This window comes from Silurus aristotelis (genome assembly GCF_946808225.1).
Source record: "Silurus aristotelis genome assembly, chromosome: 15".
Lineage (NCBI taxonomy): Eukaryota > Metazoa > Chordata > Actinopteri > Siluriformes > Siluridae > Silurus > Silurus aristotelis.
Genome location: NC_139588.1, coordinates 22,355,708 through 22,381,669, shown reverse-complemented (window position 1 = coordinate 22,381,669; position 25,962 = coordinate 22,355,708). Strand labels below are relative to the sequence as shown.

The window sequence follows — 25,962 nt, the reverse complement described above, 5'->3', positions numbered from 1 at the left end:
CAGCTGTGAATGTGTTCAAATTTGATTTTTTTCCCTCTGATATTTAATAAGAACTAATTGAAATTGTCCTAAAATAAAAAGTTGTATTTGGTCATTAGGGATAAACTTATAGAGGTTACATTTGTAGGCAAGAAATTGACAAAGATTCCAACTTTATAACCTATAAAGTCACTTTGGGACAATTCGTTATACAAATAAAAATTGGATAGAATTGAATTGAATTGAATTGAAGTAATAAACCAAAATGCATTTGAATGAATGACACTGGTGCAAAATTCAAATGCAATTAAAAGCAAAGAGATAAAACTGGAAAAGGGGCTGAGAAATATTAGACATTGGTCTTGTGTGTGTGTGTGTGTGTGTGTGTGTGTGTGTGTGTGTGTGTGTGTGTGTGTGTGTGTGTGTGTGTAGGAGGAGCTCGGGCGGAAGCGAGAGAGGAAGGACAGAGTGAGTGAGAGAGTGAGTGAGACAGAGAGAGAGCGACAGGGGGGGGGGGGGGGGGTTTAGTAGAAAAGAAAAAGAAAGAAAGGAAAAAAAAAAAAACTCGAGTGTGTGCTCTGAAAATCATGCAAGTTGTCTCCTCTATGCGTGTGTGTTTCCACGGTGATGTCTGGAGAGCAGACTTCTTCTGAAGCTCCGGCTGGTGCCAGGCATCGAGGCAGGAGCGAGCTAGAAGGGTATTCGGCGTCTCTCGCTTCCCTCAAGCTCTCCCCCATGTACCCGGAGGAGGAGCAGCGCACCACGGGGGGCATGTCCTCCAGCGCTCACTACCTAAATGGGACCTTCGAGTACACCACCAACCCCGACGCCTCGAACTCGTCAGCAGATTACTACCCGGCTCCTGCGGATCTTCAGGTGGCCCCAGAGCCTCAGGACGAAAGCCTGCAGCCTTTGACGAACGGCTCCTCCAGCCCACTGGTCTTCATTCCTTCGGGTCCACAGATCTCTCCATTCATCAGCCATTCTCCTGTGGGACAGCATGCGGCTCAGCAGGTGCCCTACTACCTGGAAACATCAGGAACCTCCATTTACAGGTCAGATGGGTGAGTTGGCAGGGGGCTTCTAATATAGCTTTAAACTGCATTTGAACTATCAATCCCAATGAGTTTCACATTCTTGTTGTACATGTTTTCGTAAATCTGGAGTACGACTCCTGCCTCGAGTCTAATTTCTAGATCTGAGCGGAAAATGTTAAAGAAAGAAAGAAAAATTAACGAAACTATCAGATTCTCCATGTTTGCTATTTAACATTTGCAATATCGATCATGTCAACTGCTTTTGTATCAAACAGATCTGATTTTTCCTCACTAATTTTTTTAATTCTTCGCCATGTGTTACACTGAGGGATCTGATCTAACATCTAACATCAGGTTGGTCCACTCTGGCATCTGGCAACCCGGATCTTCCAAAATCTTCACATTTCTCAAGATTCCTATTTTCCTCACGGTTTTGATGGAATCAAAGAGTTGTGCATTTTCACACCAGTTCTCCTGCCTTGCACCACGGCTTATAGGAATTGCATTCTGTATATATATTATGTGTATCTCCATAACTGTGCCAACGATATGATACGTTAAAGATACCTGCAGTATGAAGCAGCTACCGATGCGATACGATTCACCCCCCGGTACGATGCAAAGAAAAAAATGTACTTAAGTGCCTTCTGACTTCAGCGCAAATCCCCTTTCGCAAACACGCCTTTGTAGTGTAAAAAAGGAAAAGGATGAAATAAAAACCAGACGTTTTTTTCCTGTTCTGTGTGCAGGACGATGCAGCTCTACCTCTGCCATGTCAATCTGTATTCGACGTGACTTTCTGAGAGTCTGATACTTTATATTCAGGAGTGGCGCTGAGAGAAACGAGGAGAAATCAAACTGCATATAAAAGATTTGGTCATAAATTATTGGTCAAAAATGTTCAAAAGGATGCTCCTGGATGCAAATGCATATGCAAATCTATGCAGACAATATGCAAATTTCCTCATTAGTTTCGCTGCACTTAGCAATCTTAGCATTAAGGAGAGAGTATAAGAGGTTAAATCGGTTTAAAATACGTACAAACGTTCCTTTACTATAGACAAGGTGACACTTTTGATCCATATTTACTACTGTTAGCCTTGAAGATCTGTAAGTTACACAGACTTCTAGACGTTTATCAGAAACTCGATTCCTTTTTCTACGACTACATTCACTTACAGCATATTTAGATTATATATTATATTATTCTATATTAATATTCATGGACATACCGTGTTTTTTAGCGTTTTTATTTTTATTTTTTTTACAATATTACCTTTATCATTCTTAGCAAAAGTATTGGGACACTACTTTTCAAGCCATATGTGGTTCCTCCCCAAAGTGCTACCACAAAGCTGGTGGCACACAATTGACTTTCAGATGCGGTAGAATGGAATCTTTCTCCACTTCAACTAGGAGACCCAAACCTGTTCCAGCATGACAATGTCCAAGTGCTAAAAGTCAGCTAGATCTGCTTGACATGGGTTGGAGAGGAAGATCTCCTACTATTAACCCTATTGAACACCTTTGGCATGAAGGTGAACGCTGAATGCACTCCAGGCCTCCTTACCTTCTCACCTACATCAGTACCTGCCTTTACTAACACTCCAGTGGAACATCTTTCAAGGAATAAACATCTGTTCATGTATAAGGTCATGTTATTACGCAGGTATTCCATCAGCAGCAGGGGAAATTTCATATTGAATGAAACCCTCAGTGCATTTAGTGAATCATTTCTGTTTTCCACTCTGATTAAAGGTTTTACGTTTCACTGGCTGACACATCACACACCAGGGTTCTATTAGACTCTCAGAACTGTGTGCTGTAAGATGGATAATATTTAGTGTGTGTGTGTTGGGGGTGTTTTTCTCACAACACTGGGTGTCTGGTGAAGGTTTGGAAGCGTTTAGACTGAGCCTGTTGTGCTTATGAACCTTGAGAAAAGAACAATATGTGAGAATAACAGGGTGTGTGCTGGGATTATCACTTCCTGTCTGAAAAGAGAGAGTAGATGTCTAGTGATAATAACGCTTACTATGCATTCCAAGTATTTTATCATAAAAAAGAAAAAAAAAAAGAAAAAAAAAAAAAGAAAAAAAGAAAGAATCTGACCTTCTGACCTCCAGGTCATGTAGAATTTACGCTGCTCTGAGAGCAAAGTGATCGTTCCTAATAAAGTGGCCATTCTTTAAATATGTATAAATCTTTCCCACAGTTGGGAAACAGCCCTGAACAAACAAAACTCACTGAATCGAGGTTCGTCATCCAGATGATTCATGCATAAACTATTCCCAAGATTAATCCCACTTGGCTGCAGTGGAGTTTAACAGATTAAATATACAAACATGAAAAGGTCAAAAATTAGTTTTAGTTTTTTGTTTTCGTGTGGGTCCGAATTTGGATTATTATTTACACAAAAATCAACAACAACAACAAAAATAATAATAATAATAATAATAATAATAATAATAATAATAATAATAATATAATAATAGCAAAAATGATAATAATAATAATAATATAATAATAGCAATAATGATAATAATAAGCATTATTATTAATAATAATAATAATAATAATAATATTATTATTATTATAAAATAATCATACTAAAAAAAATACTTCAAATAGGCAATTATTAGTAGCAATGTTTAAATAATAATTCATTATTATTATTGTTGTTATAACTGTAAGTAGTGATGAAGGGGTCCAAGCACCAATCATGCATGCTGCACTAATGTAAAAAATTAGGACTTAAAAATAATTTTATTTTGTTAATATATGAAATTGATTATGAAAAATAAATACATATAATAATAGTAGTAGCAATATAATTATTTTTTACATTTAAATAATAATAATTAATATTAATATTATTTTGTTAATATTTAAAATTGAATATTTATTAGTAGTAGTATTTTTCTTTAAATAAAGATAATAATAATAACAAGAACTAATTACACATATACAGTATTTCACTAAAGTAAGTGCCCCCTCACATTTCAGCAACCAATTACTTGTTTTTAGGCGACAATTCTATCGAAATCAAACTTGTATATATTTTAGAGTGAATATGCATCTTGTGTAGCAGTACAGATTACAGATTACAGCATTACTGTCTATTTACTCCTTCACTCCATCACCTTTACCTTCAGCTTCTTCAGCAAGGCAGTTGTCATCTTGGTGGTGTGTTTGGGGGCGTTATTATGTTGGAGATTTGCTAGTTCGGCCCAGTTTCTGAAGGAAAAGCATCATGTTCTGCTTCAGAACGTCACATTACATGTTGAAATCCATGTTTCCCTCAATGAACTGCAGCTCCTCAGTACCATCAGCACTCATGCAGCCCCAGACATGATGCTGCCACCACCATGCTTAACTGTATGGAAGATTTCTTGGTTCTCCTCACCAGGGCATCACCAAACATGCTGGACACCATCTGAGCCAAACAAGTTTATCTTAATCTCTTCAGACCACAGGACATAGTTCCAGTAATTCATGCTCTTGGACAGGTTGTTTTTCAGCAAACTGTTTGAGCCCTTTCTTGTAAACAGCTTCAGAAGAGAAGAAACTCCCTCTGGGACAACGGCTCAGACCGTACACATGCACACTGCAACGACACGTGGATCTTTCACTTCTGCAAGCTCTAAAGCAACGCTGCAGCACACATACGGCTGTTTTTTTTAAGCATTTTTTGCACCTGATGCACAGCATGAGAACTCGACTTCTTTAATGGACCCTTGTGAGGTCTGTTCTGAGTGGAACCCGTCTTAGAAAACCTCTGTATGACCCTGACCACTGTACTGTAAATCAGTTTCAGGGTAATACTGATCTTCTTATCACCTCAGCAACGATTCTAATCCTCAAATCCTCATAGACTCTTTACCATGAGGTTCATGTTGAACATCCAGTGGTCAGTATGAGAGAATTGAACTCAAAGCACCAAATTTTTGCTGCTCTAATACAAGATACACAAATTTGTATGTTTCTGTCAATCAGACAAAAACATGAACATGATGAACATTTTTTTTTTAAAGTTATTTCTTGTCTATTTCTTGGTTTGTTTGTTTGTTTTTTTATTGACTTCATCCTGCTGAATGAGAACGGAAATATCTTCCTGTATATTTAACCGATCCTGAACGATCCTGCGGTAAATAACTCGCGGTTGTGTGTTTGGTTCTCGATGGTGGTCTCTGACTGTTTTAGATGTTATGATGTTACGCAGCAGTGTGATGGATCACCAGATTTAGAACAAACCAAACATTTACTAACACGAGAAGACGAGGTTAAAGGTGAATGAGAAATTACGTGTGATCTTGCTTTTCATCCTAAAAGCAGTCCATACTGGGGTTTAGTTTGTGTATATAACATGCACAGCTTACTCCATGTAAAGCTGTTATCACTGAGGGTGGACTCAGTTTTGATGAGTTATTTAGACAATCTGGCTGTATGTTGAGTTATTTTAGAGGATGGTAAATCTGTACTTCTACACAAACTGCATATTGACTACTTTGTATGCTGCACAAATGTAAAAGTAAGAACTTGATTGTTTTCCATTTAAGTCGTTTTTTTTTTTCCTTTTTCTCTAAACCGATGTTTTGTTGATGAATTTTGAATAAACACAAATCCTACCGATGGACTGATACATGTTGATGATCTTAAACCCACTTGTCATGTTTAGTATCAGTATACTAAGTTCCAGTCTGACTTCCTGTTCCAGCAGCAATCAAGGCTTATTTAACTATGTTTACTATATTAGCAATTATTTTTCTCTCTCGTTCTTCTGAACCACAGGCCCAGTGTATTAGCCAGTGCAGGGTCAAGAGTGGATCTGTGCAGTGCCACCGGGAGGCAGGATGTGTACAGCACTGTGGGAGCCTCGGGACCATCAGGGGCTTCGGGGACTTCAGGAGCAGTGGGGTTGGTGAAGGAGATTCGATATTGCGCTGTGTGCAGCGACTACGCCTCAGGATACCACTACGGAGTTTGGTCGTGCGAGGGCTGCAAGGCATTCTTCAAGCGCAGTATACAAGGTAAATCCCAACTCGGAAAAACAGTTACAAACTTCACTACATCTTATTGTATGGGTTTTATAGTAAGGGAGAGTGATATGACCAAACTACACTATGTGGACAAAGGTTTGTGGACATCTGACCATAAGATTGGCATGTGCTTCTTTTTTAACATCTTATTCCACATTCAGTCTCCATTTGCTCTTATAATGTCTGTAGTTAGTGTCAACAGTCTGCTACACTGACTCAGGTCTACAGTTTGCTTCTAATCACCATCACTGCACCCCGCAACAGCGTTTATCTGTAATAAATAGCCATTCAGTGCCACCCAGATGCGGAGTCTAGATCCTCTAAAGGTTTCTTCCTTATGCCATTTCTGGGAGTTTTTTCCCAAAGTCGCCACCGGCTCGTTCATCAGGGACAAACTTACACTTATAACAAAACATCTTATTCATTTTTATCACCACATTATCTGTGTGAAGCTGCTTTGAGACAATGTTCATTGTTAAAAGCGTATACAAATAAAATGTATTACATTGAATTGAATTCATGCAACTGCATCCAAATAGATCCTGTACAATTTCGTACCTCCAACAGTTTGGTGAAAAAACACATATGGCTGGAAAAGTCAGGTGTCCCAATAATTTTGTCCATATAGGATCCAAATTCCTTATTAGACGTTGTCTGATAGTGGATTTTACAAATACCAATAGTTGAATCGTACTTGCCGATAACCGGGTAATCAACCAATAGTTTTTTAAAATGGATAGTGGATTAAAAAAATATATAACACTTAATTTATAATAGTACTCACATTTAATAATAAAAAAAAAAACAGTACTGAATCATGAAAATGTGCTAAATGAAAGATAAATATATGAATTAGATTAATAAATATTGATAAAAATTTAAGACATGCATTTAAACTGAAACAAAAAGTAACACTGGAAATAAATAAAAATAGTTGCATCCAAAATTAATTAAAAAAAGAAACACGACAAATAAAAAGCACATGGCGTCAATAATTTGCCTCTAGAGGGCGCTTTCATACTGTATAACGCAACCCGGAAAAACTATCGGTATGTATTTTTTATGATAATTCCAGCAATATCTGTGCCGATAAATTGGCAAAACCGATTAATCAGTCGAGCTCTATTTGTTGTCACTTATATGCATTTTATTTTCCTTTTTTTCAGGCCACAACGACTATGTGTGTCCAGCGACAAACCAGTGCACCATCGACCGGAACCGCAGGAAGAGCTGTCAAGCATGTCGTCTGCGCAAATGCTACGAAGTGGGAATGATGAAAGGAGGTGGGTATCGCATAAATATTTCCCCACAACCCGAGAATGGCTTCTTCTTTATTCTGCAGTTACCTGGGTAAAAAAATTTGAGCAGTAGAATGCTCGCTGATATCTAATCAGACAGCCATGTTTACACAGACAGTCAGTCAGGGTCAGTGAAGACGCTCGAAAATAATAACAACAATAACCAATATACCGCAATGTTCTGGGTAACGATTCACGTAATCAGACTCTGGAAGACGGAAAAAAATGAAGTAGTGCATCAAGGTCAGCTTGAACTAGTTGATTCGTGCAGTTCTCCAGAATGAATTGTACTCCCTCTTTTCATTTTTTAAGCGTATTTCCTGTCACACCCGAGCTGTAATTTGATTTGTTGAACTCGTTTAATTTGTCAGGTATTACGCTGAATGAATCGGAGCGACCAAGCATGAAACTTCATTCCTCACAAATCAGAGCTGTTAGGATGATTGCCAGAGAACATTATATCACATAAATCAGACAGCAGACATCAGACGGGCCTTTTTTTCCTCAGGTATTGGCCAACCTCATAGCTGTAATATTATTTATACATTAAATATATAAGTATAATATATATGTATAATACATATAATATATTATACAGAGTTTCCTTCATTTTGTTGCAAAAATGCTGGTTTCAAAATTATTGGCACCCGTCCATGAATACATGGTTAGGTTTCTACTAGAAAGAAGAACAGCACAGTCTATCGTCTAACAACAACCATTTTCCATACAAAACATGTCAAACCCTCATGTTTTAAGGGTTGTGTATGTTGTGTAATCTTAAATTAAGGGCATGTGGTAGAGTGCACATTGTATGGCCGAAGGTATTGGAACGCCTAACGCACCTATGTGGTTCCTTTCCAATAGCATTGGACGTTTTTGGATGTGGTGGTATGAAATTTTTACTTCAATTGAACTAGGACACCCAAACCTGTTCCAGCATTGTGCACAAACATACCTCCATGAAGATATGCTTTACATGGGTTGAAGTGGAAGATCTCCTGCTATAGAGCCACAACCCTATTTGAACAACTTTGGGATTAATTTGAACATTGACTGCACCCCAAAATCTAGTGGAACATCTTCCCAGAAGAGTGGAGGTTCTTATAAGAGCAAATAACAACTAAATGTGAAATAGGATGTTCAAAAAGAAGCACAAACCAATCTTAATTTAGGGGTTCACAAACTTTTGTTTTCATAATGTATTTCTGTACTATTGAAAAAGTTTTAACCACCTGGCAAAGACAACCAGGACTGTATAAAGCAAAAACAGAAAAGAAAGTGTTAACTCCGCCCCTTTTTAGTGTCTACAGGGTAAGATTGTTTTTTTTTGTGTGTGTGTGTGATGGAAATAGTTTGAAACGGCAGTCTAGTAATTAGATAAGCTCTAAAGAAATACTCTAGCACAACTCTTATCAGGAAGTTGAACAGCATTGTGGGTAATGTAGGAAGCCATCAGAATCTAAAACGATAATTGACTGACATTTGTATAAATTATACTATTATGATATTATAATATGGATTCTGATGCTGTGTCCTTCCTCAGGGTTCCGAAAGGAGCGAGGAGGTCGCATCATTAAGCACCACAGAAGGCACAGTGGACTAAAACGAGGTTATGGCGAAGCAAAAAATGTTTCTGATGTGAGGGAAGCACCACTATTGGACGGGCGAGGCAGCTCTGGGATCGGGATCGAAGGCAGGGTAGCTGGTGTGGTGTACATGGCTCCGGAGCAGGTGTTGCTGCTGCTGTTGAGGGCAGAACCGCCCACCCTTTGCTCGCGACAGAAACACAGCCGGCCCTACAGCGAGCTCACCATGATGAGTCTCCTCACCAACATGGCTGACAGGGAGCTCGTTCACATGATCGCCTGGGCCAAGAAAGTGCCTGGTGAGGGAGAGACGCTTGAAGGGTCCCATTCTTTTGGCATTTTTTTTGCATTAATTAGGGCAGAGCTTAAGTTATCAGTCATCAGCTAATCAGCAATGTTACCACATAACATTATCCATTCTTTTTATCCGTCTATTTTTTTATTTATTTAGATCACCATAAAATGACTAGTAAGTCTATTTGTGAATACATATTTAGCCTTGTACTAACTTTGGCCATAACTACCTAAGGTTGAGCTAATGCTGCTTTTTAAGCAGTAATTTGATATTAAATGTAGCTAGTCAAGTTTTGATTTTAGCAATCTAGATCAAATCAAATGTAGAATCCTTCTATCACCCCACTAATTCCCCCCATGCTAAGCTAAATTTGTATTTATTCTCTTTTTTGCTATTGTTCTTTAAGTATGTTACAAATACTATTTCTAATATTTTTGTTCTTGATAATGTGCATAAATAGTCAGGCAATTATTACAAGAAGATTTGTGTCCTTGTAAAACAAAATTTTTTTTTTTTTTGGCAATTAGACATATATTAAAGGACTTTTATGCTCTTGCCAACAAAAGACAATGCTTTTACTCAGATAATACGTAACCTATATTGCCAAAAGTTTATGGACACCTGGTCATAAACATGGTTTGTGCTTTTTCAGCATCGTATTTCACATTTAGTCCCAATTTGCACGTATAATTCCCTCCACTCTTTTTGGAAGATGTTTTACTAGATGTTGTAGTGTGCATGTGGACATTTATGTTCATCATCCACAGAGGCATTAGTAAAGTCAGATACTGATGTGGGTGCGGTGAGGAGACCTGGGGTGCAGTCAGCATTCACATTCATCTGAAAGGTGTTCAGTAGGGATGAGATCTGAGCTCTATAGCAGTCCAGTCAAGATCTTCCTCTCCAAACCATACCTTAAGGGAGCCTGCTTTGTGCACAGGGGCATTGCCATGCTGGAACAGGTTTGGGGTTCCAAGTTCAAGTGAATGCAAAATGTTATTATCCATTTATCCAAAGACGACCTGTACAATTGTGTACAATTGAGACACCTGTCTGCCTAAGGCTTTGTAGTAATCGTTTGAATAAGAATCACATATGGCAGGAAAGGTCTGGTGTCCACAAATATTTTTATATCTTTTTTAATGAATTTACTGTGAATTTGGGCAAAGCTAAGATAAAACCTGAGATAAAACCTAAGGTGAAACCTGAGATAAAGGTTTTGGTTAACACCTGAGGTAAAACTTGAGGTAAAACCTTAGATAAAAATTTTGGTTAAAACCTGAGGTAAAAATTTGGAGAAAACCTAAGATAAAAAATTTAGGTAAAAACCTGAGATAAAACTTGAGGTAAAACCTGAAATAAAAATGCAGGTTAAAATCTGAGATAAAACCTAAAGTAAAACCTGAGATAAAAATGTAGGTTAAAACCTGAGGTAAAACTTGAGGTAAAACGTTCGATAAAAATTTAGGTAAAAGCCTGAGGTAAAACCTGAGGTAAAAACCTGAGATAAAACCAGAGATAAAACCTGAGGTAAAAAAGTAGCTCACGTAGCTCCTTTAGCTAACTATACATGTGGTACTGTTCAGAACAACATAATCAGATTATGGTGCTTCAAAAATATCCTGTTTGTCTACAGAAAACTGGTGTTTATTAGATTACACCTTTCCTGTCACTATATTGCTAACAATCTAGAAGGGTAACTGTTAACTGGACTAGCAATGTGTTGGAGTTAGCGGTTTATTTATGAATGACTTATTGACCCACGATCTCCCAATCAATGGAAGACTGAGACGTTTATAATTGACATTTATAAACAAAATGGTGTACAAGGAGATATTTTCAAGGCCGGAATGATCATGATGATACGGAAGTATCCTTGGCGACAGCCTTGCGTGTTTGCGTAACCATGGCAGCATTGTCAACAAGGCAGGTGCACAAGAGTCAGATGACGAGGTCACACACACACACACACACACACACACACACACACACACACACACACACACACACACACACACACACACACACACACACACACACACACACACACACACACACACACACACACAGCAAAATCAGTATTATAATCACAATTTCATGCTTATATTTCTTTGAGAACAAAACATATTGTTCTTCCATATTGCAGGATTCCAGGAACTCTCTCTGCATGATCAGGTGCAGCTGTTGGAAAGTTCCTGGCTGGATATTTTGATGATTGGCCTCATTTGGAGGTCCATCCACTCACCTGGAAAACTCATCTTCGCACAGGACCTCATACTCGACAGGTAACGGCCCAGCTTGAGCCTGATTACTGCGTAAAAACAACAACAAAACAAACTTGCATAATGTTTTTTTACTTCTGGGAAATTAGTAGGGGTGTAAAGGATTGGTTAGATGGAAGGTTACCTCTGTGTGTGGAGGGATGGTTAACCCTGGATGGATGGATGGATGGATGAACAGACTAGTAACCCGTGTATGTGTGTATAATGTTTGGATTAATGGATAGCATTGGGTCTATGAATGTATGGAAGGCTTAATAACCCTGGATAGATGCACGGATTAATACTATGGGTGGGTGGATGGACAGATTAATAACCCTGTGAATGTTTGTATGGATGGATACCCTAATAACTTTGTATAGATGGAAGAATTGATATCTTAGAGATGGATCGCTTGATACATATGGCTGGATTAATGAATGAATTTATGGATTTACATATAAATGTATTGTTCACCATGGATGGATAGATTGATATATTTGGGTGAATAGATGGATTGGTGTATGTCTTGATACCTTTGTCTGGATAAATGGATGAATGAATGGATGAATGGATGCATGGACGAAACCCACATTTATCACAATAGGCCAAAGAAAACATAGCAAATGTTTAAACTAAGGAAATGTACAATTTTAAGGGAGAAATCAGGTCATATTAAATGTAACGGCCACAACACTTCTCGAAAAAGTTGAGACAGGCCACATATACCTTTCTATAGAATCTCTTTTAACAACACTCTGTTTACCAGGAGCCAATCAGGTGTCAGTAGGCAGATGTAAGTATTCGAACACCAGCGCTAAAAGAGAAAAGACCTTCTTCCGTAGTCCCTAGTCTTACTTAACAGAACATAAATATAAAATCCTTTCCAAATTACACAAATGACATCTGTTCATTTACTTTTTCCATTCAGCGTTTTCATTTTCGCCTGCCTCTCGACACACCACTCATCCATCTGCTGCTGGGGGACCTGGTTAATGTCACTGTGCTCTGCCGGCTGGCTGGCTTTTTCTATTTTCCGATTTCCTGCTCATTTTTGTGTTGATGATGCAGATGTCCCGCTGTGTGCCGAGCATCTTGGAGGAAAGTCGTATCCCATAAAATTGAATCAAAGTGATTTTTTTTTAATGGGAAAAAAAATAGATCAGGTTAGAAGAAAAGCCTAAGAATGCTATTAGCGAGACAACGCCCACCTGCGCTCAAAAAGGATAGGTCACAGGTACATGTAATTAACCTGGATGTGGCTGTGGAGAGAGCCAGCGTCATCACTGACTGAGAACATGAGAGGGAGGTAAAAAGAGAGAGAGAGAGATTCAGGTGGCATGGCATTAAAGGCAGAAAAGAACAAGATGGGGTTAAGAGAATCAGAGTTAAAGAGAGAGAGAGAAAGGGAGAGGGAGAGAGAGAGCGAGAGAGAGAGAGAGAGAGAGAGAGAGAGAGAGAGAGAGAGAGAGAGAGAGAGAGAGAGAGAGAACCTTTAATACTCTTTACAGGTACAGCGTGTGCTCTCCAGCCAAAAGTAAACAGCATGCTCAGCAGCACCAGGACACATCCTTTTTTCCATGAAATATAGAGCAAGGACACGTAAGAGAGAAATAGAAAGAGAGAGAGAAAGAGAGAGAGAGAGAGCAAGAGAGAGAGCAAGACACATGGGTAATTTTGGCTTCTCAGTTCTGATTTGTCAGAAGGTGTTAATTATTTTATGGTATGTACATGTTGTTTATGCAGCTCCAAATCATAGGTTTATATTATTGCACATTTTAAAATAATAACTAATAACTGGTAGAAATGTGTGTATGTATGGATTTGATAACCCTGAGTATGTGCATGTACATTATCATGGGCTGATATCCAAAATGGATGGATGGATGGATGGATGACCCTGGGGGTTATGTGTACTGTATGTACAGATTGGTGGATGTATAAATCAATGAATAAATTAACGAATAGATGGATTGATAACCCTGGGTATGTGTGTATGTATGAATGGACCGATATCCCTGGTTGTATGTATTTATAAATAGATATATGTATATGTGGCTCAATATCTTTGGGTGGAGAAATGGATAGATAAATAGATAGGTAGCTGGATTGAAAGATGACCCTGGGGGTTGTCTGTACTATATGTACAGATTGGTAGATGGATAAATCAATGGAATGAATTGATGGATTGATTATTAACCATGGATGGATAACCCTGGCTTTATGGATAGATGGATGGATGAGTGGATGGATGGATGGATGGATGGATGGATGGATGGACAGATTGACAACCTTGGAGGTTGTGTATACTGTATGTACAGAAGGATGGCTAGATAAATCATTGAATAAATGAATGAATAGATGGATTGATAGCCATGGATGGATTGGTAACCCTGGGTATGTGTAAATAGATAGATGGATGGATGGATGGATGGATGGAATTCACATTTTTTCTAAAGTGAAAGAAGGCTATCATTTTAATGTTATTCACGTGAGCCTCAAAGGAAAGACTAGTCAATAATTACACAAAGGTCTTTGACTGCTGTACACACTGAAACATAAACACCATCCAGAAATGCTTCATAATTAGAAAGTTTACTTCTAGCTGCATGTGGTCTTAGGAAAAGTACATCCGTCTTATCCGAGTTGAGCACAAGGAAGTTATTTAGCATCCACTGTCTAATGTCCTTTACAAACTCCTCAATAAAAACTCCTTAAAGCTGATCTCTCTCATCTGGCTTTGCATACAACTGTGCATCATCAGCATAGCAATGGAAGCGAATACCATGTTTATGTATAATTTCACCCAGAGGCAGCATATACTGTATAAAGAGAAAAGCAGTGGGCCTAAGACAGATCCTTGCGGAACACCAAACTTTACCTCAGTGTGGAGAACTCACCATTTACATCAAACAACCTGATAGTGATCAGTCAAATAAGACCTGAGCCAGGAGACAGCTTTTCCCTTTATTCCAACAATGTTCTCTAGTCTAGCAAGGAGATTATATTCATCCATTGATTATGGATGGATGGATGGATGGATGGATGGATGAATGGATGGATTAATCAATGGATGGATGAATGACAAGGTGGATTTATTTCCATTGATGGATGGATAGATGGATAGATGGATGAATGACCCTGGGTGCTAATTAATGGATAACCTTATAATTATGGGTGTTTTTATAGATGGGTTAATGAATAGATTTTCCCATAACAAAGCGATGATTTGCCAACAATTAATTCTTTTTTATTTATTTATCAAAAAATAACTCATACATTTTATCCATTTACAGTTACACTATTTTCCCTCTCAATCTAAATGTAAATAAGACGAAAATAAGCTTTTTTGTAAGTCCCATAGTTCTAGAGGAACTGCAACATGTAAACTCCTGAAGATGTTCCAAAGTGTACAGCTTTACCTCCGATTGTTACAGAGCACTGGAGACTCATTCCATTCATATAGTATTACACATCTCCTTATAAAAAAACCCGCACTTTTATTTGTAACGCTTTTTTCAATGTGAATGAGCTGTTGCACGGCTGCTGTTATAGAGAATTAATCAACAGCTTCTGAACAATCAGTATTGAGCTTTCAGCAGCACTGAAATCCATACGATTGTAAAAATGTTGACGCATTCTTTTAAAAATTTACTGATCTATTAGATAGTCGCAAATAATTTTTGCTCCATACTGTAAATTTTTTTAACTACCTGCAGGTACGGTCTACTTCACTCACCCCTCATAGTGCCTTTTTTACAGCTGTGTGTTTGAAGGGAGATTTTCAGGGGGTTTCAGACATTGAATTCTTCCATAAACCTGCCTTTTGCCTTGTAGGAGTGAGGGCGAGTGTGTGGAGGGCATGACTGAGATATTTGATATGTTGCTCGCCACCGTGGCTCGTTTCCGCACCCTGAAACTCAAGTCAGAGGAGTTTGTGTGCCTCAAAGCCATCATTCTGCTCAACTCTGGTAAGTATTTCAGCAACACACAAGTAATAATACATGGTTATACTATCTTGCCGTGGAGTGTAAACTAGATGATCGAGCAACCCTTGCCTTCACAGAATTGTCCTCCGGTTTTTAGTCTATCGATCACAGCCTGCCAACACAACCTATGACCTTTAGTGTATACTTTACATTTCATAGGGGAACTGTTCTGAATACCAGAAATCTTTTTGTTCAAACGTTTCTTCACACAGGTCTTGGTATAGTCCAGGCCAAATTTGGTGTAGACTTGGCAAACTTTGGAGGTGGAGTAGCAAAAGTGTAGATGTAAGCAATTTAGAGCGATAAGGAGGGAATACAGGGATACCTGCCTTTTAACATTTTGGATCCAGAGTTGGTACTTAATTTGACCAAAGGTGACGAATAGAGCTTTAGCAAAACTTTTGGCCCAAATTTGCTCAGAAGGTTCCTAAAATCAGTGTGCCCAACTTCATAACTGCTTGCTACTTACTGCCGTAGACAACCCATGCAGAAGAGGAAAATATTAAAAACAAAAAGTCAGGGGTCCCAAACTATGGCCTGTGGGCCAAATACGGACCCACATCAGAAACAGCCCTCTGAACAACACCAGAGATTTAGTTTGAAAATGTTATTAAAAAAATGTTTTAGTCATATCATATTTGTATTTGATAATAAAGGTCGGCGTTCAAACAAAAATGTCCTTATTATTAATATAGTTATTAGTAGAGGTCAAGGCACTAATAATTGTTTGCTGGAACTATCCGCTATCAGCAAAAATCCATACATAGTTTTTCCGGTCCGCTGTCATTACGAGAGCGGCCTCTAGAGGCGAATCACTGATGCCACATTCTGTTTGTTTTTACACTTGAGACCGCGCTGCATGGAGAGAGCTATGGTATATTTATTCTTTATTATTTATCAAGCACATTTTCATGATTCAGGACTTTTTAATAAATTTTTTTTGTAATAAAGTTCAATACTATTTTACACGAAATATTATACTGTATTTGTTTTTGTTTTTTTATCCAGGATTCATAAAAAAAAAATCAGTGATTAATTGGTTATCAGCAAGTACGATCTAACCTAGCTTTCTGTTTTGGTAAAAAATATATACATGTCTCCTGAAAAGTGATTTAATGAAAGCTTGTTTGTAACAAAAACAATTTAAGGTTGGGGGCCCATGCAAAGGGTGTCTACACATTTTTGGTGTTTGGCCCCCTAATGATTAAATGATACATTTCTTCAGTTCCATAGATAACTTCTTTGTAGTTATTGATCCTAAACTGTTTGTGTTGATTAGGTGCATTTTCGTTCTGCTCCTCCCCCATGGAGCCCCTGAGGAACGGCTTCATGGTGCAGTGTATGATTGATAACATCACGGATGCCCTCATACACTACATCAGCCAATCAGTAATCTCGGTGCAGCTCCAGTCCAGGCGTCAGGCCCAGCTCCTGCTTTTGCTCTCGCACATCAGACACATGAGGTGAAAAGTACTGAAAATCTACGGTACCCGAAACTTTTACTAATTGTACATCTCTTTGAATCCTGTCTGTATTTATTTGCCTTTGCGAAGCTATAAAGGGATGGAGCACCTGTACAGCATGAAGTGCAAGAACAAAGTGCCTCTGTACGACCTGCTGCTGGAGATGCTGGATGCACATAGGCTCCGCCCACTGGGCAAATTGTCAAGGAACTGGGCTGATAGAGTGTCGTCTTCACCCAATACAACCCCCACAACCCTGACCTCCTCCACCACTACCACCACCACCACCACCACCACCACCCATCAACACAACCACCACAGCAGCATCTCCACGTGTTCTACAGATTTACAGTCCAACCCACCGCACCCTGACCAAAGCTCCTGCCCCTAAAAACCGCTGCAAGGCGAGAGATCACTGTATAAACGCCTAATATTATCCATCACATTGTGCTTGTGGTTGGTTTTAAGGATGAAGCTGAATTGAATCATGTCCTCTGTGATTTAGTTTCTCTGCGTACAGCTTGGCTCTCGTTTTTTTTTTTTTTTTATAACTGAAACGGATTGTTGACGCAAATTTAAATAGACCTTCTAGAGCACCACAAAATCACTAAGAACCTTTAACTTTTATAGAAAGGTTACCGTTTTAGTTACGACGCAACGTTTTTTGAGCAACACGTTTCTTTTGCTTCTAGACAACAAACACGGTCATTTAATGGAGGGAAGTCGGTGCCTAAGAGCCGCAGTCCAGACGGAAGTGCATGGTGTTTAACTACGGAATAGGAGACATGTTGGTTCCTTTCGTTTGTGAGTGTGGGGGTGAGGGAGTCTGATTACATCTTCTCTCCTGTTCTCCAGCTCACACAAGTTCTTTTGTTAGAGACAAAAATGTCCCATTTGGACTTTGGTTTGTCGCGTATAAACAAAAGAAACACGCATGTGTCTCAAAGACCATAAAGACGATGTTTCCCAAGTCAGTAAATCAAGATACAAATATTGTATACATGGGGAAAGGTCTTTGTATTCAGACGGACCATGTACTGGTCCTCACAACTATTTCCTGGGGGGTTTCCTTTAAAATTATGCAAATCACCCGTGTATAAACTATAACTCTGGCAGACGTGTTTTTAATAGTAACATCAGCACTTTTCTTTAAACTCAAGAGGATTATAATATAAAGCTGAAGGACAGTTGTGATGAAAGCTATTTAGCATGTTTCAAACTTATTTTTCTTACTGGATTAATAAAATAATGCTAATATTGTCCATTTTTTTTGTTACTCTCTCACAATCTGGCCAAAAGTATTAGGACCCCTGACTTTACCATCCATATGTGTTTTTCCCCGAAACCTTTAGCACAATGTTGTAGACGCACAATCGTATCGAACGTCTTTGGATGTGGTGCAATGAAGTTTTCCCTTCATTTAAACCAGGAGACCCAAACCTGTGTACAAATCTCAATCTCTCTCTCTCTCTCTCTCTCTCTCTCTCTCTCTCTCTCTCTCTCTATTATAAAGATATATATATATATATATAATCCCTCATCCTTACCTTCCTTCCTTCATCTTTTTCCATCCTTCCTTCCTTTCCCCCCTTCCTCCTTCCTTCCTTCATCTTTTTCCCTCCTTCTTTCCCCTTCTTCCCTTCTTCATCTTTTTCCCTCCTTCTTTCCCCTTCTTCCCTCCTTCATCTTTTTCCCTCCTTCTTTCCCCTTCTTCCCTCCTTCATCTTTTTCCCTCCTTCTTTCCCCTTCTTCCCTCCTTCATCTTTTTCCCTCCTTCTTTCCCCTTCTTCCCTCCTTCATCTTTTTCCCTCCTTCTTTCCCCTTCTTCCCTCCTTCATCTTTTTCCCTCCTTCTTTCCCCTTCTTCCCTCCTTCATCTTTTTCCCTCCTTCTTTCCCCTTCTTCCCTCCTTCATCTTTTTCCCTCCTTCTTTCCCCTTCTTCCCTCCTTCATCTTTTTCCCTCCTTCTTTACCCTTCTTCCCTCCTTCATCTTTTTCCCTCCTTCTTTCCCCTTCTTCCCTCCTTCATCTTTTTCCCTCCTTCTTTCCCCTTCTTCCCTCCTTCATCTTTTTCCCTCCTTCCCTCCTTCCTTCCTTCCTTCATCTTTTTCTCTCCTCAATTTTTTCCCCTTCCTTTATCTTTTCCCTTCCTTCCTTCCTTCCTTAATACTTTTCCCTCCTTCTTTCTTTCCTTCCTTCATATTTTTACCCTCCTTCTTTCTTTCTTTCCTTCCTTCACCTTTTTCCCTCCTTCCTTCCTTCTTCCTTCCTTCTTTGCCTTTAATCTTTTGCTTACTTCAGCTCTTTTTTCCTTCCATCCATTCATGTATTCCTTCATGATATAAACTTTGTTTCTGGAAGCTAAACAGACCTGCAAATTAAACTCAGAGTGAAGGACATTGAAGATACCTTCTCTATTCCTCATTTTGAAGGATGCTACATGGTCCTAAAGCCAGTCGAGACGCTGGACGGAGTTAAAGCTGTTGGACAGGTGCTTTATACAAGTCTGAGTTCTGCACTAAAGAAATGATCTATACAGGAACTATAATGTGCTCTAAAAGCTGCTCTGGAGCAAAAACACCTCGTCTCTGAGCTGCAGTCTGAACATCAAATCTCATTCCATTCAAATTGAGATGCTGAATGGGATTGAACAGCGACACGGTGATTTCCGTCGTGTTCATCAGGTTTGCATTCAGCCATGAGATGAAAGTTTGTTCTGCATTCCGGGGAGGTGCGAGAACCTCGTGTTTAATAGATACGCTGTAATTCCAGCTCAGTCCTGATTTCAGATTCGACATGGTAACATCGTATGTTCAAGTGATTCCTTTTTCGACATCTGAGTAATTTATTCAGTAATTTACTTATTCCTTGTATAGAGAGTCAATATCTGTCACAAAAGATTGTCTCTATTTTTTAATATATGAGACCTTGTGGATAATTATTAAAAGTACCCCTGATTAAAGGAGTTTCTGCATTTTTAATACTTTCCTAAAAGCGCTGGATCAAGAGCTCATTTACAAGATAATGTAATGAAAGTGATAGAAGTAAGTGATAATAATAAAAGCTCTACATACTTTATTATTATTATTAATTCATTGTACAGATGGGCAAAGAGTTACGATGGTTCAAGTTACGATCTCATGATGATGAAAGCGATACGACAAAATTGTAAAATAATTTGCATAATTTTGCATAATTTAGCTAATTACGGCGATTCACGGGACCGTAAAAATTACGGTCTCATGATGTACTGTAAATTGTTACAGTACAGGCAATTCATCAACGTACCATATTTTCAAGTTATGACGAGGTCATCAGAACGCATCTCCTCTGTATGTTCTTCTGTTCCTGGTGTTGGTTGTGGGGTGAAGGTTAGTACAAAAGGGCAAAAAAAACAACAACACACAAGACTAATATGATGTATATATTAATCCGAAAGGCCTTCTTCACTGGTCAGTGTTAGTAAACTGTACACTCATAAATAATCACTGACAATTTCATAATTCACGTTTTATACATTTTTCAACAACCTGGTGACCTATTAGTATTTAAAAAAAGAAAAAAAAAAAAACGCTTGGCTCATACAGATAAATAACAAGCAGTGATTGTTTCGTGTTAAAAAAACAACAAGAAAAAAACGCATCAACCGCATGCCGTGAGTAAAGAAAACAATTAGTAATAAAAACAAAACAAAAAAAACCCAAATAAATACATTATACTTGAAAGGGCATTCAAATACTTATCAAAAATCACTGAAATTTTATAGAGGATTTTTTTTTTTTGTATCTCAAAAACAATTCCCAAATGAAAAAATACATTTCACAAAGAAAGTCGTTTCCCGCTGGACGGATTTAAGTGCGGTACCGTAAAATACGCTCGAGTCAGTGCCATAATAATGAAGTCCTTTTGTTCACTGTCCTGATTTTTTCTCGTTCAGGGCTTCAGCTAACGATCGGATCGTCATTAATTCCTCTTCTGATTGCAATCAATAATTTAAAGTAAAAAATAAAAATAGCAGCGGTGTGTTTGACCTGTACACAAATTATCATCCTAAAATTTCAATATTCAGCTTTGGCTAATAGACAGTATTATAAGATTACTGCTTATTGCCCCGCCTCCTAAAAGACGGGGGGGGGGGGGGGGATCCCCTGTTCAGATGGGCGGGGGGCCGTTGGTGTAGCGCAGCATGGGGTGAAAAGAGCGGGCGAAGTTGTTGTGATTGGCGCAGCTGTAATCGTCCTTATTGATGGGCACCAGACACGCCAAGCCCACGATGAGCAGCAGGAGGAGCTGCAGAGGCAGAGCCGCCCGCAGAACCCGCAGCAGGAAGGGCTGGCAGCGAGCCGCAGCAGCGCCACCGCGTGGACCGGAGGAACCACAGCGAGAGGAAGCGCACGCAGAAACCCCGGGGGACCTGAAGACCACAGAGCCACATCTTTACGCTCAGTACATCTATATTTTAATTCAGCTACTTATTTTTATAGGTTGTAAAATAAAAGCATTGATTATTGGAAAAAGTACAAGAAAATTATTAATTGGTTTTAAATTGATAGAAAGCCGTAAGGGTTTTTTTTGTTGTTGTTGTTTTTGGTAAATAAATAAATAACTAAATTCATGAATACATACATTTCAAAAAATTACAAAATCCTGAACATTTCTGGTGATCATCCAAAAAATGTTGTTGGCCTTATTTTTTTAAACGACAAAGTAAATACATAACTTTTTTCCCACTAAAACTCTCATAAAACAATTAAAACTTTTAATTAAAAAAATGAATAAATAAAAGCACAGCACGTTGTATTTACGTTTCACATACTTTAATTAAAAGCCTCGTTATAAAGTGTGAGGTAATCGATAATGAGTGATTAATATTTCCTGGGGGGAGTGGTGGCTCCAGCGGTTAAGGGGCTGGGTTGCCGATCGGGAGGTCTGGGGTTCAAGCCCCGGTATCGCCAAGCTGCCACTCTTGGGCCCTTGAGCAAGGCCCTTAACCCTCTATGCTCCGGGGGTCCCTTACGAGGGAAATATCAAGGTCCGTGACGTCGGAGTGACGTGGGGCCGCCTTCCCGTGGGCTCACCACCTGCAGGAGGGACCGTAAGGGACGGTGCTGTGAGGATTGGGCAGCAGTCCAAGGCGGGGGCCTGCTTAGACTGCTGCCCCCGCGACCCGAATTACGGATAAGCGGGAGAGAATGAATGAATGAATGAATGAATAATATTTCCCGCTCACTAAAGAAGATAATTTTGTGTCCAGATGTTTCTCAAGAGTTATTCATCAAATCAAATCAAATCAAATGTTATTTGATCATGCGCTCTGCATGCAATAAGGGGGAGGTTTGGGGACTTCGAGCATCGGCATGTTGGCTGCGATGAGCGTGATAAAGATTCGGAAATTAAAAATATCATAAATCATGAAAAAATTGTAAAATGAATACTTAGATAAATAAAAAAATAATAATGTAAAAGTCGAATATAAATTTGAATTCTAAGGACTGAATCTGGATTTTAATCTGGAATATTTCTGGATTAAACTGGCCAGTATGATTAAAACGTGATGATGCATAATGGGAAAAAATAGAAGCATTTTAATCATTTTGACCAAACCAATTTTTTGTGTAAAATTATTATAATTTTTTATTTTTTAATTTTCCAGAACTTCTGGAGTTTTAAAGAGTAGTATCCAGTGTATTTTTGGATGCTGTTGTTGCACAAATTCACGAATAAATTTTGAAAACAATCAACGCTACATAATCAGCGTAAAAGAACAAAACACAAATAAATGAATAAATATATATAAGACTGATATTCAGCATGTTGTGTGTGGACTCTAGACACGAGTGAGGTGATGGAGCCGACTTCAGTCCTGAGTTATTCAGTGTACTGGAGTCAGACTCGAGTCTTTGAGCTGTCCTACCTCTCCTTTAAGTCTCTTCTCGATTTTCTTCATGTACTCAATTATCATCTACAGGAAAGTTACGATTGCTATGATGGTGCACATGGAGGCTCAATTGGACTTCTAATCAGAGGGTTGTGAAGTCAAATCCCAGCACCACAAAGCCTTAAGAACGACCCTTAACCCTCAACTCTGGATAAGAGCATCTGGCACATGCCATAAACATGGTCACATCGTCACGTAGAAACAGAATCACGTTTTTTCACAGGATTTCGAGTGAGTGAGGTATAATTTGAAAGATATTCATACAGGAAGCTGTGGAGGTATTAAGAAGAGTTTGATCAACGTTGCTTAAAGTGGGTGTGGTCCAAAGGGGGTGTGGCATCAGTGTATCAAACATTTATATATATATATATGTATATATATATATATATATGTATATATATATATATATATATATATATATGTATATATATATATATATATATATATATATATATATATATATATATATATATATATATATATATATATATAAATATATATAAATGTTTGATACACTGATGCTGAGAACCTTAAACCGATGGGACTGATACGACTTACTGGAACTAATCATTCCTCTAATACACTATATGAACAAAAGTTTGTGAGCATAAGATCGATTTGTGCTTCTTTTTGAACATCCTGTTCCACATTTAATCCCATGAGCTGTTTTAATGAGCTCCACTCTTTTGGGAAGATGTTCCACTGGACTTTGCGGAGATTCATTCTGCCACGAGGGTGTTGGTAAAGTCAGTTTCTGATAAAGGCGAGGTGAGGAGGCCCGGAGTGCCATTCCATTTCATCCCAAATGTGTTCTCTAGATCAGGAGATCTTCCACTCCAACCCATGTACAGCAGACCTTTGTGGAGCCGGCTTTGTGCACTTTGTCATGCTAGAACAGGTTTAAGTCTGGTAGTTCGAGTGAAGAGAAAATCCAATGCTTCTGCATCCAAATACATCTGATAAAAACCACACCTGGGTGCAAACGTCAGGTGTCCGAATACTTCTGGAAACACAGCGTATTTCTGAGCTTGACATCACTGAAACCTTGAATATATTTTGGTGCAGAACTGACCCACTTCCCGGCATATGTGTGAGAGTGCGTGTGTGTGCGTGTGTGTGTCTGTGTGTGTGTGTGTGTGCGCTGTGTTTATCATCATCATCATGACCACCATCACAGTTCTAAAGTCCAGGAGAGAGGTACCTGTGGCGCGTCAGGCCGGCTGAGGATCCTGCTCCTGACACAATACATTTGCTCCGTAGCTGTTGTGCAATGAGCAAAAGGAGGGAGGGAGGAAGGGAGGGAGGGAGGAAGGGAGGGAGGGAGGGATGGGAGGGTCAAAAAAAGAAAGAAAGAATGTTTCAGTCCAAGCAAATAAAGACAAAGCTTGTGGTCACAAGCAGAGGCATAAAGCTGGTCCATCATTCAGTAAAATAAGAAAAAAAGGCATTCAATACAAATAAATAAAATAAAAAAAGGCAAAAAAAAAACTCGGCAAAGCGAGGATGAATCGGCGTATAAAAAAAGAAAAAAAGAAAGAAAGAAAACGAAACGCGCAAGAAAGCTGGCTTTTCAGCACAGACAGGATTTCGCTCTGGAAATGAGTCTGAGGTGGAAAGCCAGAGTTTTCTTGTTCAAGTCTTGTTTCAATGTTTTACGCAAAACAATACGAAGCGTCCATGCAGCCCCGGGTTTAACTAACCGAATCCCAACCCCATTAAATCATTATCATCATCATCATCAGTGGTGATATGGAACCGGATTACCGTGTGTTGTTGAACGGGGACGCTGACCACAGAAACAGGACTGACCGATCCGGACGTGTCCACGTCGTCCACCACAGACCAACCGGACGGCACCTGGAAGGAGACGAGGGACAACCATTTCGCACAATTTTATAGAACTTTCAACAAAGAACATTGCCGTTGTGAAGCGACCACAATCCTGACCACAACCATCTCATCTATACAACTGGGCGTGGTTAAGCTGCTAATCCCAGGCCAACACATCAGGGGGCATCGGATGGAATTGATTGAATTGGACCCCTAAATATCATAACTAATCTAAAGCGGGAAAATCTTAGACGTCTGCGCAGCAACAAATCCATCCGATAGAACTTGATGTGATGACCTTAGATCAGAAGGTTATGAGATCAAATCCCAACACCACCAAGCTTCCACTGGTGGGTCCTTGAGGAAGGGACTTAACCCTCAACTGCTCGCTCTGGATAAAGGCGTCTTCCAAATTCCATTAATGGATAAGTGGAAGAAAGTTCTGTGGAGCCTGAGAATGAACGCAATAAGATAAAGACTGACGCCTGAGTCTTCGGAAGTGTGGAGTCGTCTCTCCAGGAGCTGAAGGTCGGACGTGACGGCGTTAAGCAGCAGACGGAGACGGTTCCCGATGACGTGAACTTTCTCCTGGGCCTCCAGACTCTCGCTGCCCTGTGCTGGGGTCTGCACCAGGAGCTGCCCGGAGAGCTCCTGCAAGCTGCTCACACTGCGCTCTGTCTCATGCAGCTCCTGCTCGATTTGCTACACACAAACACAAACACACACACACACACACACACACACACACACGTGAACATAGAGCCCAGATGAAACTCATTCTATCCACCATACACAATCTACAGTGCTGTGTGTGTGTGTGTGTGTGTGTGTGTGTGTGTGTGTGTGTGTGTGTGTGTGTGTGTGTGTGTGTGTGTGTGTGTGAGACAGAAGTGCGAGTGTGTTACCTGTAATGCTCTGTAACGTGCCCGGAGTGTGTGATGGTTCAGGCCTGTTGCCACGGGAACGATTTCGTTCCTCCTCCGGTCGATGTTCTCTAACCAGAGCAGGAGGCCATGACTCAGCTCGTGGAACTCCTGTAAAAACACCACATAGAGAATGATGAGTTCAACGTGTGTTTGTGTGTGTGTGTGTGTGTGTGTGTGTATAGGTGTGTGTGTATGTGTGTGTATGTGTATGTGTGTGTGTGTGTACAGTGGGTACGGAAAGTATTCAGACCCCCTTAAATTTTTCACTCTTTGTTATATTGCAGCCATTTGCTAAAATCATTTAAGTTCATTTATTTTCCTCATG

General features: G+C 39.4%; 2 protein-coding genes across 5 annotated transcripts in view; one reads left to right on the top strand and one right to left on the bottom strand.

The window, feature by feature from the left end:
- Positions 1–330: 330 nt before the first annotated feature.
- esr1 (estrogen receptor 1) lies at positions 331–18,392 on the top strand. Of its 4 annotated transcripts, XR_014536915.1 has the most exons (9): positions 331–1,034; positions 5,808–6,046; positions 7,222–7,338; positions 8,897–9,238; positions 11,381–11,519; positions 15,330–15,463; positions 16,761–16,944; positions 17,035–17,619; positions 17,800–18,392. XR_014536915.1 is itself a non-coding variant. In XM_083562655.1 (8 exons), the coding sequence occupies exons 1-8, from the start codon at positions 607–609 to the stop codon at positions 17,333–17,335; spliced, it is 1,884 nt and encodes a 627-aa protein (XP_083418781.1). In that variant the 5' UTR covers positions 331–606; the 3' UTR covers positions 17,336–18,392. The 4 variants fall into 4 exon arrangements, 3 of the variants coding, with proteins under 3 accessions (XP_083418781.1, XP_083418780.1, XP_083418782.1); XM_083562655.1 differs by having other exon boundaries at positions 17,035–18,392; XM_083562654.1 differs by having other exon boundaries at positions 331–1,043; positions 17,035–18,392.
- Positions 18,393–20,354: 1,962 nt separating this feature from the next.
- Positions 20,355–25,962, bottom strand: part of syne1a (spectrin repeat containing, nuclear envelope 1a) — a 216,644-nt gene continuing 211,036 nt past the window's right edge. The window contains exons 142-146 of the mRNA XM_083562574.1: positions 25,617–25,745; positions 25,195–25,413; positions 24,646–24,738; positions 24,083–24,141; positions 20,355–21,357 (exon numbers count right to left, since the gene is read on the bottom strand). Of these exons, the coding sequence (XP_083418700.1) occupies positions 21,096–21,357; positions 24,083–24,141; positions 24,646–24,738; positions 25,195–25,413; positions 25,617–25,745 (762 nt within the window). The 3' untranslated portion in view covers positions 20,355–21,095. The remainder of the gene's footprint in view (positions 21,358–24,082; positions 24,142–24,645; positions 24,739–25,194; positions 25,414–25,616; positions 25,746–25,962) is intronic.